The 16,469-nt window shown below is 53.2% G+C and overlaps 1 protein-coding gene across 1 annotated transcript in view; it reads left to right on the forward strand.

The window, feature by feature from the left end:
- The first annotated feature begins 660 nt into the window (after positions 1-660).
- The window catches only part of RET (ret proto-oncogene), a 42,032-nt gene continuing 26,223 nt past the window's right edge, over positions 661-16,469 (forward strand). Inside the window, exons 1-3 of the mRNA XM_084765443.1 lie at positions 661-986; positions 13,502-13,765; positions 15,526-15,813. Of these exons, the coding sequence (XP_084621569.1) occupies positions 914-986; positions 13,502-13,765; positions 15,526-15,813 (625 nt within the window). The 5' untranslated portion in view covers positions 661-913. The remainder of the gene's footprint in view (positions 987-13,501; positions 13,766-15,525; positions 15,814-16,469) is intronic.

Consider the following 16,469-nt stretch of genomic DNA (forward strand, 5'->3'; position numbering starts at 1 on the left):
GCCTACAGTTCCAAGCACTCCACCGGACTACAGCAGCAGGTCTCTTTGAAAGGTGTGCAGTTAGCCAGTTTCTTGGTCCTATTGGTTTTACCTGTCCTGGGAATCAAAAACAAGACCCACAGGGCGCTCCCACCCTCTCCTCCACAGGATATAGTATACACTGGAAGCAGGCTTTTTCTCTTGGTCAGGGCTCCTCCCCTCTTCCCGCCTCTAGCCCCAGAAGAAGCTGCAAGCTCCAAACGCACTTCCCACTCCCGCCCCCGTAATAAATGGCGGAGGATGCTCTCCGCGACCGGAGACTGGAGGGACATCAGTCTAGTCTCTGGTCTCTTTGCGAGCAGAGGCAATCAGTCGTCCCAGAATCCAGAATCTTCTGTGTTGCTCTTTCTGGGCGGGAAAGGACAAACGCAGAAACAGCAAGCAGGCGCACAGGGTGAGAAAGTGGCTATGCCAGCAGATGACCATGGATTCAGGCTACCTTTAGTCGACCGGCACCCGCGCCATAACCACAAGCACCCAGCTCCGACTCGCCCTCTGCCAGGGAGGAAATCGCGGGTCTCGAAGCAGTCGGGTGCCGCCCCACCTTGTCCCACGCTGTACCTGGAGCCCCGCCCCTTCGCACACACCCGCACCCCTGGTCCCGCCCCTCCTCCTGCCCCTCCCTCTGCACCCTGCCCTGCCCCTGTCCACTCCCGGGGCGCCGGCAGCGCAAGTCTCCCCTCAGTACCGCAACTGGAGCCGCGCAAGCAGCAGCGGAGAGCCAGTCCGAGACCGCACCTAGGAGTCGCGTCCCGAGGCAACGCGCCCGCAGTGCCCGCTGCGCCCCAGCTGGCATGGGGAGGCCCGGCTGAGCGCCGCACCCCACCGCCGAGACCCGCCCGCTCTTCAACCGCGGCCCTTGCGCGCACGGGCGATGGCGAAAGCGACGTCCGGCGCGGCAGGGCTGGGGCTGAAGCTGGTTTTGCTGCTGCCGCTGCTGGGCGAAGGTGAGTCCAACGGGTGGCGGGGACGGTAGCGGCCGGGGCGAAGTTAACACTGCGCACCAAGCCGGGGAGCTGACGCGCGCAGAAGCGCGCTTACATTGGCTGGCAACGGGCGGTTGCGCGGCTGGCAGTCTCGGGGCCTGGGAACCCGGTGGCTGCTCTGCCCAGAGCGCTCCCGCCGGCGGCTGGGCGGGGCTCGGGTCGGTGGGAGCCCAGGGCCGGGCAGCGTGGTCGGTGCTCAACCAAAGCCGCAGCTGCGCATCCTAAGCTGGTTGCGTCTCCAGCCGCGGCCGCGTGCCCAGGCGAAGCGGACAGATCTTGTTGCCACTGGGGAGCAGCTGCGAGAGGACAGGGTTAGGCAGCCCCGGGAAGCCCGCGACTTGCGCCAGCGTTTGGAGACTGCTGCGCCCTGATTTTCTTTTCGGGTTTCACTCCCGCACTTTCTGTAGCTCTGCTTTTCTGGCTAAAGGTTGCTGAGACTCTTCAGTAAAGGTTATTTTTCTCTTGTGTGTTTTTGCCGCCCTGGTCTTTATAAACCTAAAAGCCTGTGTTTTTCTGGCGTTATCTTCGTCCGAGAGTACGACATGGTCTGAGTCCTGCCCGGCAGCTGGGAGCCCTGTGTCCCCCTATATTCGGCTGGAGCACCTGAAAGCTTTTGGAGGCTCAATAGGGTCCGGGGCTGACATTTACCCAGCACTTTGGGGACGGCCACTCAGGAGCCGAATGAGATGTGTGGCCAGCATCATGCGCACATAGGAGTCCCTTATTAGGTGTGGCCTTTCAAAGGCTGGTCACTGCCCTCGCTCCTATACCCTGACCAAATGAACTCTTAAGGACACAGGATGTTGACCTCCTTGGCTGCGCATTTTAGTGTCCATTCAACCTACCCTAACTTGGTTCCCTCCGGAAATATATATACATACCAGATTTTCTTCTGATATCAGAATGGAGCCCAGGCCACCCTCCTCCCATTCCTTACAAAGGGCTCTCTCTCTTTGCACCCTTTAGAAACAGAAAAAGATCACCTTGTTTCTAGCTCCAAGTCTTGCAAAGATTGGGCTTACAGACCACCCCAGGGCGGCATATGTGGGCCTCCCAGCAGCGGGGGTACATATGCAGAGAGGGGAATAGGATAAAGACCCTATCAATCGTTCCTGAGATGAAAAAAATGGATTGGACAGTCTGTTTCTAGGTCTTGGGGTGCTGGGGTTACAGTGCTGCATGGGGGTCATAGGCATGAAACACGGAACCTGTGAACTCTGAAGCTCTCCAGTGTCTTTGGGTTTAAACGTCATAGTCGCAGCTGTGTTGTCAGGGGGGGAAACTAGGAAGACGTGTTTGGCAACTTTCCTGAACCTTCCCAGCCTTGAATTTAGTGAAGTGAGGTCCCCAGCCGTTTTAGGAACCCAAACATCTCAAGAGCTGGCCTGTGGCATTTGGCAGGGAGAAAGGGAGCGTTCTGTTGGAGACCTCTGGCCCATAAAATCAGGTGGCCACCGACAATTTATAGAGTCCAGGGACTATGAGCCCCTGTCTTAATACCCACCCTTTTCTGGAAGACCAAGAAACAGGATAGAGGTACAGAGAAGGCAGCGGTCTCATACCCAGGAAGTTTTTGTTTGTTTGTTTGTTTGTTTTGAGAAACCGGCTAGCCTGGCCTCTGGAGCAGCAGTCATTCATTGATGGGCTTCAGACTGCCACTACAGATCTCGGGTGCGGTTCTTCAGCGTATGAGGCTAGGGGGCAGCGTGGCCTCCAGCGCCCTCTTGTGGATACAGTGTTCTAGCTGCTGGGCCTGTTGTCCACGGTTTTGAGTGGGTTTGTAGAAAGTGAGGGGGCCCTGCTCAGGAGACTCACCCATTTCAAGTTATCAACAAGACATGCTCCCCCATTTCTCACGAACTCATGAGCTCATGTACTCCCACAGCGTGGCCTGCCTCCCTTCCCTTCTCACCCTCCTCCTAACACCCCACGTATACACAGTGCCTTGTCACGTGTTCCCTCATGGTCTCAGGACTGTTGGGCCCAGTGTCCTGGAACTAGAGATGACAACTTTCTGTAATTCGTTAATTTTTTTTTTCTGCGCTTTTCACTGCTCAATACAGATACAGCTTGGCTGGGTGGATGAGACTACTAAATCTCCACATCTTCATCTCTCATGCATGTCCCAGGGCACCTTGGTGCCCCTCCCCCCACCACCACCAGACTGCGTAGTAATATTCACGTCTCCATCTTCTTGGCTTGGCATCTGGCTTAGCACCTGCAGCTGTGAGAGCCAAAGGACCTGGCCCCATGTCATGGGAGGGCCCCTGCCTGGACAGCCCTTCTGTGAGTGTGAGGGACCCACATCTGTCTACACCAGCAAGAGCTTCTCATAAGCGCCTGGGGACTGGGACACAAGGCTTCATCTCTTCGCTTTTCTTTTTTTCTTTCTTTCTCCCTCCCTTCCCTTACTGAGCTCAGGGGGCCCTCGAGGCTTGTCTTGATTCTCCAGGCTCGCCTGGGCCCTTCGATGTCTTCTTCTTCCAACTGCTGAGCCCCAGTGTCCATTCTCAGGGCTGGGCCAGCCAGGAACTCCTGAGGGTGGGGCTGAAAGCAGACAGCAAGTGGGGAAGTGGCCGAGCCAGCCGTTCACTAGATTGCTTTGATTTTGCAGAATTGCTTTAGGAATGGGCTAAGTAAATCGCCAGTTCCTTGGTGTGAAGAAAATGGGATACATTCACCTAATGGGGTACTAATGGCCTTTTAGCCAGGGGAGGAGAAAACTAATTAAAAATTATAGTATCTGTTGAAATGGAGCCTGGGATAGGAAGGGAAAGGGGTAGCTGGAAGTGGCTACCTCCCTCGGGATCTTCTCTACAGCCTGGCAGAGGACTCTGTTGGTCCCCTTTCCTGCGAACACCAGCAATAGCTAGCTAGCTCTTGCTGTCCTGTTGATGACCCAGTGAGGTTTGTGGTCTTCTTTCCCCATTTCACAGATGAACAAACTGAGGCTCTCCCAATCTGTAGATCCCGAAGCGCAGGGAAAGCTAAACACTCTCCAGGTCCCAGGACTCTTGATTCTAGCCAGGCCAGTGCAGCTTGGTACCAGGAGGAGAGATGAAGAGGAACCCAGGAAACGAAGACGTCCGCGCCCGTCAAAACGCACAGCAAGTCAGCCATCGGATGACAGCGGGTGCTCTGGAGATAGAGTGGACCCGGGCCTCTCTGGGGCTGAGCAGAATTCTCAGCGAGATGTTTGCTTTTACTGGCTGGCTGACAGTGAGGGGTCTGTCTGATGGGCTAGGAATGAACACTAGGCCTGGCTCTGTCAGAGCTCTCCCAGAGAGGGAGCCTGTGTGCTCCAGGCATGGTAAGAAAAGTCATGTTTGTATATAGCCAGAGGGCTGCTAGGGAGAAGGCACTTCTAGGAGACCTGTCTTTGCACCTTTGCTGCCTTAACCCCAGTGCTATGATGATGCTAGGGGAGGGATGCAACTATGTGCCCTCATCCAGGTGGAATCAACTTCCCTACGGCACTGGGAAAGACCAATCAAAGAAAACTCCCACTTCATGCCCAGGAAAAAAAGGGCAAAGTTAGCTAAGAGTCTACCCTCCATTCACCCAGCAATTCCTTCCTTCTATGGGGGGGGGGTAGCAGTGTTGTATTGGTGGGGTCTGCTTCTGGGGTGAGGGCTGGAGCCTGCCTGGCTGCTGATTGATCTCTTACCTCAGTCCTCTTCCATCAAGACTGCGCCTTCTTCCTTTTCCTCCTTTCCCATTATTTTTCGTATGCATGGCTTGGTGTAGTGCTAATCAGAGCCTTGAGTGCTGCTTTGCAGGGAGGAACTAACAGCAAAAGACACACGTAATAGTTAATGGAGATGGAGGAGGTGGGGGCAGGGGCCCGTATGGTTCAGTTAGAGGTGAGCCGCTGGCAGCGAGACAAGGTAGTAAGGACTGGGTGGCCTGGCAGGGCGCCCTGGGCATGACCACAGAGGAAGTGATGTTGGGGTGGGGGGTGGGGCATGTCCCTGTCTGTCTAGTCTATGAGGACTGTCCTCTGTGCCCCCTGGTATAGGGTGTTTGACCCTAGAAAGCTGTGGAGTTGGTATAGCTGACTCCAGGCTGGCCCATTCATAAGAGCAGCCAGGGCTTTGTTTCCTGGAAGTAAGGGGAGGCTGTGCCTCCTGCTGCAGGCCTCCAACTCCTCTCAGAGGACACAGATCTTTTCCTGACAGGTTCTGGGACCCCAAAGGGTCCCTGTGCACTGCACCCTCCTCCTCCTTTCTTTCCCTAGCTGTTGCCTCCCCCGATACCTGCTTTCCTGTTTTTCCACAGCCTGAACGGGCCTCACAGTTGTGTGGTTGATGGGAGGGGGCTCTGGGGACCATCCCCTCCACCTGAGACTGAAATCTGTCCAGCCAATAGACCCCTGAGCCGTCGCACAAAGTCCTGACCTAGTCGTGTGGGGTGAGAGGAGGAAGCATACTATTGTATTCTGCCAGCTCCTTCCCAGGCACCCAGGTGGCCCCTCAGAAGGTGGCTGGTGAGACCTTGAGGGCTGCCATTGAGGGGACACCACCTGGGCTCCGAGGAGAGCAGGTGGCCAGCCACAAGCAAACACTTGTGTTTGCTTTTGCCTCATGGGTAGCGCCACTAAGCAGAGAGCGGCCCAGATGCTACTTGCAAGTTCACTGTTCACCTGACTGGGCGTGAGCCTGCCTGGTGAGCTGGCCATGGACTCTTGTCTCCTTGGTGTCATTAGTTACCCAGTGGGCTCTACAGCAAGAGGGGCCAGTGGCCCAGACCCCAGCAGATGGAGCCCCTTCTTCCAAACTCAGGAGCTTGCAGGTGCTGTGCTCCCAGGTCTTACTTCCTCTGTGACATGGAGTGCTGATGTCTGTGTTCTTTGGGACTGTTCAAGGGCAGCGTGACCCTAGAGCAGGGGACAGGGCATGCTGCACAGTGTTCATTGTCACTGACTCCACTCCCTCACACGCCCCTTGACATTTTCACACAGATTCTGGGAAGGAAAAGAGGAGATTTTTGTTTTGTTTTTCAAGACAGGGTTTCTCTGTGCAGCCTTGACTATCCTGGACTCACTTTGTAGACCAGGCTGGCCTCGAACTCACAGCGATCCGCCTGCCTCTGCCTCCCAAGTGCTGGGATTAAAGGTGTGCGCCACCACCGCCTGGCTAAGAGGGGATTTTTTTGATGTCTTGAAACTTAAGAAACCAGAAAATGCTGGGGAAATATGTGCTATGAGTGGATAAGAGAGCAAGCTGTGGGCTTCATGGTGAATGGTGGAAGGCTTCACTAAGTTCCTTAGACATTTGGCCAGTGTGATTAGAAGAGATAGGGCTGATTCTGGGGGACCTGGGGCTTTGTCTTCTCCACTCTTGCTTTGTGCTCCTCTACCTTTTTACTTGGGGGCATTCGCAGCATGGTAGAAGGCAGGAGTGGATCTCAGCCCCACCCCACCCCCATCCAAGCAGCAGTGGTTCTGGGAGCTACTTACCTCGCAGGCAAGGCAGGTTTGAGTGGGCTTTGACCTCATGAGGGCCCTACCTGGCTTCTGACTCAGCACAGGTGCTCAGCTGGAGGTCACTTTTGCAAAAGATTAATACAATAGGTCCATGGCCACATGGCCTTAGAAAGTCTGCACTGAGGTACATTTTAGGCGTTTTCTTCCCTAGCCATGTCAGCCTGTATCTGCAGTAGTGGGCAGCAGATGCTCTGCTTTCTATATGGCTCAGGTACAATCTAGGACCATATCTCTAGGGATGACGCCACACACAGTGGAATGGGTCCTTTCCCCTCAATTGTCAATCAAGAAATTTCCCTCACAGACTTGCCTACAGGCCAATGTGAGGGTGGCATTTTCTCAGTTGAGGTTTTTCTCTTACCAGATCACTCTAGCCTGTTTCAAATCCCCCCTCTCAAACACACACACACACACTCTAAACTGACAAGCTCAGAGCCTGTCACTAGCTTTTCCTAGTGGGTCTCTCTGCCCATTTTCCTGGGTGGCTCTGCAGGAGCCTGTGTTGGGCCCCACAGCTGTGGGTAACGGAAGTGAAGGTTTGTTGAAATTGTCTTTTGAAAAAAACGTTTTAAATGAAACTGACATGGGTAAATATTTTTAAGAGAAAAATGCAGTAGCATTTAGGCTATCCCAAGGTGTCCAGGTGGCACCTCTATAGTGACATCACACTCTCATTACGCCCCCCCCAAAGGATACCCACTCCACACGGTTGTACCCCATTTTCCATGCCCCTGTCTCTGGTCACCGCCAGTGGACGTCCATCTCTGGATTTAACCATTCTGGGGCGTTTCATGTAAACAGTGCAGTGTTTGTGGAGTTTATTTTCATGGTAGCGCATGCCAGGATGCCCGTCTCTTAAGAGTGAATAACAACTCTTCTTTGGACCGGCCGACTTTATGTATCCATTCCCTTGATCCGGAGGTGTTTTTGTTCCACCGGGAACAATGTTTCCGGGCTTGACCTCTGAAGCCTCCTGTTTAAGACTTGTTTTCAGTTTTCCTAGGCAGCGTCAGTTTCAGCCTCTGTGAGCAAAGGTTACATTTCACCCACACCTTCTCAAACCCTTTAACCAGTTCCTGTTTTCACATCCCAGCCTTCCCAGTGGGCTCAGAGTGGTATTTCATTGTGGTTTTGGTTTGAGTTTCCCCTGGAGATTAGTAGTGATCTAGTTCTAAGACTAAATGAGCATCTGTTTACACACTAACTGGCCAGTTGTGTGTATTATTGGACAAGAGTCTGTGCCTTTGACCATTGTTTGTATTAAGATGCTTATAAGCGCATTCTGTTTACTAACACACTACCGTCTCTTTTCTCCTACCCACCCCTGTCACCACAACCCTCCACAGGTCCCTTTCCCAGACTTTTTTGTCTTTTTGTTTTGTTTCTGTGATGAAATGATTTTAACCAGGACACTCTGTGAGGTCGTGGGTTTAGAGCTACCCATTGGAGTTTGTGGGCTTACCACAGGAACTTTGTCTCTCTGAGAACCAATCAGAACCAATAATTTACTCAACAGGGACGCCTAGGGCCCCTTGAGCCCACCCCATGATTGGCTCTTGACATGTAGGCTTGTGCAGTTCCAGTGTGGGCATGCGCAGCTGCGGTGAGCTCATGCAGGGAACAGTGGCTGTGTGATGCCCTGAGGATAACAGTTCTGGGCCCTTCTCCCTTTCTTCCAGCTCTTCTGCTCTTCCACAGTGTTCCTGAACCTTGGAGACTGTAATACAAATACCTTTCTCGGGGTTGAACACCTTTGGCCATTTTTAAATTCAATGCCTTGGACCAGTCATCCCTGCAGGCTTGGCTGAGAGGCTACTTCATCCTGTAGCATCAGTCAGTTGAGGGGAGTCTTCTGGAGAAGACAGTGATGTCCTTGTACGGATAGACGTTGAGTCTCCACTGCCAACTGAGTGTCTGCATTTCTCAGGAGACTGGGACTCTTGCATATGTCACCGAGCGCACATGTTTCACAAAGACATCGCAGCTAGGGCAGGAGCAGATGTCCTGGGACCTCCCTGAGAAAGGATGCTGGAGACCAGTGACCCATCCCACACCCAACAAGAGAACTGACTGGCAGGCTGGGAAGCCGGGGCTGCCCTCTTGCTCTGCTTCCAGCTAGACTAAAAATAACCGGGCCGATTGGTCTAAGTTGATTACAGTAATTGCTGCCGTGATGTCATGCTGCCGGCCAGAGCCATATTGCAGGGACGGTAGCCTGTACGGAGGCAACGGCCTCCCTCCTGCATCTGTGCTCAAGGTTTGCAACCACAGATAACAGGGTCCAAGGTCCAGGTATGAGGGAGTGATGGGCCTCAAGCACTGGCCTGCTCTGCCGTACCAGGGACTGCAGGCTTGCAGTGTGTTTGGCTCCGGGTCCTTATGGGGCCAGAAAGGGCTCCTGTGAGGTTCCCAGCTTTTATCCCTCCAGAGCAGATGCTTGGGACTTCTTTATTTGCCCACACTGTCTTAGTTAGTGTTTCTATCACTGTGATGAAACACCATGACCAAAAAGCAAGTTGGAGAGGAAAGGGTTTATTCGAGTTCTGCTTCCAGATCAAGCTCCATCATTAGAGGAAGTCAGGACAGGAACTCAAGCAGGGCTGGAACCTGGGGACAGGAGCTGATGCAGAGGCCATGGAGGGGTGCTGCTTCCTGGCTCACTTCCTCAGGCTGCTTTCTTCCAAAACCCAGGACCACCAGCCTAGGGGTGGCACCACCACAGTGGGCTGGGGCCTCCTCTATTGATCACATAGACCATTAAGAAAATGATCTGGATCTCACGGAGGCATTGTCTCAACTTAGGCTCCTTCCTCTCTGATGACTCTAGCTTGGCTCAAGTTGACTCAAAACCAGCCAGTTCACACCCCCATCCCAAGAAACGGCCGCTGCTTCTGCTCCACAGACTACAGTGGCCTCCTTCCTGCTGCTGCAGCACCTTCGGTCTGGACACAATGGATGGCCAACTGATTTAATACCTTCTCCCTGGCCCAGGGCAGATCTTCACAGTATGGGCACACAGAGCCACACTGCAGGACTGTCACATGTGGGCACACCTCCCTCAGGGGCTGTCCTTCTTTCTGTACAAGTTGTAGGTTACAGGTGAGGCACCCATACAGAAGCAGGAAGGGCTCCGTATCTGACCACAGCCTCCACCGTCTGACATGTTCAGTGGGACCGGGACCTTGTGGCCATAAGAGGGAGGACTCTACAGTGTTCAGTCAGTCCTCACTCTGTCCAATGAGTTGGGCTCATGAGAGTCCAACAATGGCTTCTGGACCTGTGGGTGCTCCTTATGTGTTGGAACCCCACCCCCACCCTGTCCCGCACACACTCCACCTGGCTTCAGCATTCTGAGCTCTCCGTCTGTTTTGGGTCTCCTGCCCCGACTCCATCTCACTGAAATATTAAAGAGCCAGCTTATAAATGCCAAAGAAACTTGCAGGGCCATCAGCCTTTTTGAGGAGAAACTGGGAAGGCATGGGTGAATCTTGACAGTGCCATTTTCAGCCTGGAGCAGGCATATAAGTGGATGACCCTTAGTCCTGGGACTCTGTGACCTCGTTTCTCCAAAGCACTATATGAACAGCTGTCACTGAACAAGGATCGTGGGCCAGACTCTGGCTGAGTCCTAAATCACTCTCCGTGGCCTCGGGCCACTTTCTGTCTCCGTTTATTGTTCAGTGAGAGAGGAAGCCTAATGTCCACTAAGTGTTTCCGACGTGCTTAAAACAGCAGGTTGGAAATCCCATTGGTGGATATTGAAGGTGACACAGAGTGCTGGAACGGAGTGTCAAAATGGAGCTTGAGGTATGTGGGGTGGTCACTCAGCGTGGAGCCGTGGTCTGAGTCATAGTGCTCTGCTGGCTGTGTGGAGAACAGCTGCACAGTCCTGAGTCATCAGGGTCAGAGACGCTAGTGCCTTGGCCCAGTTGCTGCAGCAGTTAGATAACCGGGGCTACAAAGCACTAGAGAGAGCCCGTGAGTCAAAGGGGCCTGGTCACTCATACACGCTTACCCACAGGCCACTTGGGTGGCCAGGCTTTGCCCAAGGAAAGAAATTAATTGTTACCTAATTGGCAGTTTCCTTTGTATAGCAACCGGAAGGAACTGCCAGCAAGACCCGAGATTAAGTCTGTAGCAGCTGGGAAATCACATTTGGGTGGGAGCATCCTTCATCTCAGGGAGGCGCCACTGCAGCTGGTCTGGGTGGGCATGGAAATGCAGGTGGTAGCCGCAGTGCATTCTGGGTAAAGCCTGGTGCCCATGTTCTTTGAAGAAGAAGAAGAAGAAGGTTTGTGTATAGAGGACAGTTCGGGGCTCTGGCTAGTCCAGTGCCCAATTAACCCCTAAATTCAGCTGGGCAGTAGATCCCGGCCCCAACCCAAAGCAGGGAAATGTAGATGGTGCTCTGAGACTTGAGGGCTGAGCCCTGGAAGCAGTACCAACGTGATTATGAGAGGTGATGTCCTACAGCGCAAGCTCAGGAGATGAGACATGTGAGTCCCATGCCTGCCTATGCAGGGGGAGCAGAGCCTCTCCAGCCAGGAGCAGCCCCACCCCACACTGTGTCTCCTCTTCTGTGCAGCAGCTCTTCAAGGCTACTAGCCACTCTACTGTGGAGGCCCAGTAAGACAGGTGACTAAGGCGGTCCCAAACACTGAATCCTTTGTTGTACACCGGTAGGGGTCCAGACTTGAAGCTGTACTACTGTGTGCAGACTCTGAAGATGGCTCTGCAGGTGATGCTAGTTATCTGTAGAGAATATGAAAGTGATGGTTAAGACTGTGATGGTGGTTATGGTGCTGATGATGCTGGTAGACAGTGGAGATACAGGTGTGGGGATGGAGATGATGCCAGTGTTCTTAGAACATCATGTCCATCAGCTGAATTTTGCTCCCAACAAAGAATGTATAGCCCTTGCCCAAGCCAGTGCTCCCACTCTATCAAATACGGTGCACTTTGTCACCCCAGGTTTAGTCCATGGTCTTGCCTGGAATCCACAAGCTGGTGCAACCTGTCACTTCTGACAGGCCTTCTGCAGTCATGGTCTCTTAGCCCTGAGAAGCTAGACTTAATTATTAGCGTCTGCCTTTTCTGGCTCTCTCTTTCCTGAACTTAACATCTTCTTCAGCCCTCTCTGTCCCCCAGACCAGGCTACCCCTGACCTGGCTGACACTGTCACCTGTTCCATGCTTCCTAGGAAAGCCCCACTGGCCTCCACCTGTGCCCACAGTCAAGTGACTCAGAGCAAGCAGCTTAGGTCTGTGTTGTCTTCTTGTCGCTGTGACTATGTGCCTGACAAGAAACAACACTTAACTGCTGAGCCATGTCTCCAGCCCCTTTTGCGCTAGTTGGGGTTACTGTTGCTATGATGGAACACCCTGACCAAAAACAAGTTGGGGCGAGCAAAGGGTTTGTTTGGCACACACTTCTACACCGTAGTCAGTCATTGGAGGAAGTCAGGACAGGCACTCCCAACAGGGCAAGAACCTGGAGGCAAGAGCTGATGCAGAGGTCATGGAGGAGGATGCTTACTTACAGTGTTGCTCCTGGTGGCATGCTCAGCCTGCTTTCTTTTAGAACCCAGGACCACCAGCCCAGGAGTGGTACCCACAATGGACTGGGACCTCTCCCATTAATCACTAATTAAGAAAATGCCCTAAGGCTTGCCTTCAGCCAAGTTCTTACGGAGGAACTTTCTCTACTGAGATTTCCTCCTCTCAGATGACTATAGCTGGTTCAAATGGACATAAAACTGGCCAGCACAGCATCAGAATATTTTTCACTTCAAATTAAAGCTGGAAGATGCCTGTGCTGTCCATTGCACATTCTGTGTTCCCATTCACCCATATGCAGTAAAGATGCCTCCAACGTTGGCTGTTGTGATTGGTGCTACTGTGAGATGGATGTATAAATGTCTTTGGGATTTAAGTTTTTGGGGATGATACTGAGAGATGCAACTTCTGGATCCTATTGGGGGAATATGTGATCAGTCATTTGATAGACCCGCATGTTTTCTGGAGCACCCATAACTATTTTTCACATTCTGATCGCTAGTGTGCACAAGACTTCTGAAGAGCTCTTACTATTTAAAATATTATCATAAAAAGTATAGGGCGTATACAAAGCCAGCAGTACAGCAGAATGAGCTTTAGCCAAGGCCAACACCTGCAGCCCTCTCTAATTGGTACATCATCCTTTTAGATGGAAGTCGCATTGCCTGGTGGTAGTTTCCATAGCTGTGACCAAATGAATGTATAGGACCAACTTAAAGGAGAGAAACAGTTTGGGCCCTGGTTTAAGTCCATCTTGGCTGGAAGGGCGTGATGGCGCAGGACAGTCCACATCATGGTGGGCACAGGAAGCAGAGACTGAGTCCTGGCTCTCATTCGTTCTCCTGGGAAGCCATCCAGGCCGCAGCCTACGTATGGGACAGTGCAGCCCACATTCAGCGATGATTCGCCTCCCCCCTGCCCTCCCCCTCAGTCGAACCTCTCTGGAGATGCCCTGACAGACACACGCAGAGTATGTGTGCATCACTAAGCTCTGAGGTGCTTGCTAATCAACGAAGTGGACAGCCAAGATGGGCCATCACAGATTGGAAAGCATCCATCTTAGCTGTGCAGTGTTAGGAACTGGATCATGCCCACATGATCTGTCTCATACGGACACAGGTTATTTATATCGCCCTAAGCTCCCTTCCACCTATACCTACCTAACAGCCCCGATTAATCACCTGAAACCCGTTGAGAACCCAGTTCTGCCTGACTGCTTCAGCTGGACCGGATGTCTGTGAGGCCATCTGGGCAAGCATGAGTAGCGGTGGTCCATCTTTTTCTCTTTGCTGTAATGGGGTTATGTTAAGCCATGCTAATATCCTTTGGACTAGAGGCGAGAAGTTCTTGCTAAGATTAGAATTTTGTTTTTGTTTGTCTTGTCCATGAAGGAGCTGCCTCTCCCACCCCCACTCATGCTCTCATGTCTCCTGCAGCCCCACTGGGCCTCTACTTCTCAAGGGATGCTTACTGGGAGAAGCTGTACGTGGACCAGCCAGCTGGCACACCGCTGCTCTATGTCCACGCCCTACGGGATGCCCCTGGAGAAGTGCCTCGCTTCCGCCTGGGCCAGTACCTCTACGGCGTCTACCGCACGCGGCTGCACGAGAATAACTGGATCCGTATCCACGAGGACACTGGCCTTCTCTACCTCAACCAGAGCCTGGACCACAGTTCCTGGGAACAGCTCAGCATCCGCAGTAAGCTAATGGCCTGGTACCCCATCCCCACTCTACCTTGGCCTAGCCCTCCAGCTGCCCTGGTCTCAGCTGCCAGTCTGAGGTTTGAGATGGCTGCTGTGGGCAAGGGTGTGTAAGGCACAGGACGAAGGCAGCTGCTTTGTATCCAGCCCAATGGGGGGGACCCACGTGATTTGGGGGGCACTAATTACTTCTGGACCTCCTGAGGCTATTGGGAGAATGATGCAAATGATTTGGCGCCCTCCCCCTCCCCCTTTCTGTGGAGCAGAGTCTATGTGCAATGGGGAGATAAGGGTGTGCAAGTTGTGTGAGAGATTCTGAGGGGGCAGGGATAACCCTACGGGGTTAATTTAGCTAGTGACCTTCAACTTGCTAAAGACTACCAGGTCCCAGGAAGCATGTCTCCCCATCTGCAACAGGCTGGCTGGGGTGTCCAGGACAGAGGCAGAGCACATGGAGACCCAGCCAAGCCAGCAGCACAAAGCTAAGGTTGGAGCTGTAGTCAAGGCAACATAGGATGTTAGCCCTGGTGGGGAGAATGAAGACCTGAGTGGCTTGTGTGACATGAGGTGGTGACACACCTCCCAATACCACCTCTGAGGCGAGGGGCCTCACTCATCCTTAAGTTCCTGCCCACAAGTAAGAGGCAGCGTAGAATCCTGTGAATACAGAGTGAGCAGCATCCTTAGAGTGTGTAAAGTAACTGACCTGTCAGACAAGCACAGCCAGGATGGTAAGATGGGAGGCTGTCCGAGATGAGCAGTTCCCTTCCATGTGGGTCGAGACGCCCAGAGACGCCCAGGACCGGGATGCATTATCAGATATTTTACTTATGTTACAGTTTGTTACAGTAGCAACATTAGAGTTACAAAGTAGCAACGGAAGAATTTTATGGTTGGAGGGCACCACAACACAAGGAACTGTATTAAAGGGTCTCAGCATCAGGGAGGCTGAGAACCACTGGTCTACACAGCTCCTGGAGGAAGTGCTCTGAGATGTGCCTTGTTTTTCGTATATGTTCTTTCTCCTGAGCCATATTGGGAAACTGAGGAATGCGAATCCCTTGGCGGGAGGCCAGGGTAGGATGTGCTGTGAAGCTGTAGTTCCCTGAGGACCTACACCACTTAGTATTTGGGCACTGCCTGTTCCAGTCAGGAGAGGCACACAGCCATCCGGAAAGTTTGTTCAGAGAACACTAACTGTAGTGGGATCGCTGTCATGCAGTGTAGGCTAAGGGAAGGCAAACAGAACCCTGTCGCCACCAGCCAGCAGGGCCTAAGGTGGAGGTCTTGGGGAATGCCTGCCTCAAGTCAGCGCTGGACTGCACTAAACTAGGATGTGGTTGCCTCAGCGGTAAAACTTAAGTGAAAAAAGTCTTCCTCTGCAAGTTAATGAAGTCTGTGCAAGGGGTGTGCCTGTGAGGGGGGGGCGTGGGGAGGGGGAAGCACTTTATGATTAGAAGGCAGGGAGTGCTGCTGGCCAGGAGCCTGCAGGAACTACACTATGAGGTTACACACCTGGAGGGACCAGGAACATTAGCCCCAGGGCCTGAGCAGTTCTGTCAGGAAGCGCCTTTTGAACAGAAACCCAAAAGACAAGAGAAGCAGAGAAGAGGGCCGCTGACCTCTAGGCCTCAGCGCCCTGCAGCAGAGGTGGGCAGGCAGCAGCTGAGGCCTGAGGACCATGCTGGGCCCTGGCATTCCTGGCCCTTCCTCTTCACTCTTGCCTGAAAAGAGGCTGTCTCCTTCTCTTCTCTACAGATGGCGGCTTCCCCTTGCTCACCATCTTCCTCCAGGTCTTCCTGGGGTCCACAGCCCAGCGAGAGGGTGAATGCCATTGGCCAGGCTGTGCCCGAGTTTACTTCTCCTTCATCAATGACTCCTTCCCAGCTTGTAGCACCCTCAGGTCCCGGGATCTCTGCCTCCCGGAGTCAGGCCTGTCCTTCCGCATCAGGGAGAACAGGCCCCCTGGCACCTTCTATCAGTTTCACCTGTTGCCTGTCAAGTTCCTTTGCCCCAACATCAGTGTGGTCTACAGGCTCTTGGAAGGTGAGTTCCAGCTTCGCGGGGCTGTTCCTTTGTCTCGCTGCACAGCAGGCGTAGTGCCGTAAGCCCTTAGGATGAGCCACAGGTCCTTTCTGCCACCGTTCAATATTCCAGAGATACCTCTTGCGTGTCTGTCATTAGCCAGACACCATTGAAGGAGCTTAGGCTACAACTGTAAGCAATCAGTGTGGCATCTTGTGGTGCCTGGAGCCTCCGGCCATCTAGGGGATAGGGTCCACGAGTGTGTCAGGGAAGCTGGATGGCTTCTGGAAGGAATTCGGAGCAAAGAGAAGCCGAGAGAACAGAAAGGTGGCCGGCCATGAAACAAGGTGGGTTGGTGGCAAATGGCTCTAGCCCCAGAGGGTTCTAAAGTAGGACCTTTTGTGGCTGGAATGCAGTTAGCCACTGGGAGGAGCAGAGGGCAACAGGTAGAGGCTAGTCATGTCAGGAGACACTTGAGGGCTTCGTTCCCTGGAACAGGGGGAGCGGTGGAAGGTGGGGGTCCGGGGGTAGGAGAAGTCTCCACTTGCGTCTAATAGGGCTTAGTTGGATTCCTGTGTTGGGCATGGTTCAGGGTCAGGGTGAATTAGGGAGGTATGTGGTACCAGGAGGGACCCCTGAGTAGGAGGATGGGCTGGCATGGAGTCAGGGAACCGCCT

The sequence above is a fragment of the Acomys minous genome, assembly GCF_964271855.1.
Source record: "Acomys minous genome assembly, chromosome: 17".
NCBI classification, from domain to species: domain Eukaryota; kingdom Metazoa; phylum Chordata; class Mammalia; order Rodentia; family Muridae; genus Acomys; species Acomys minous.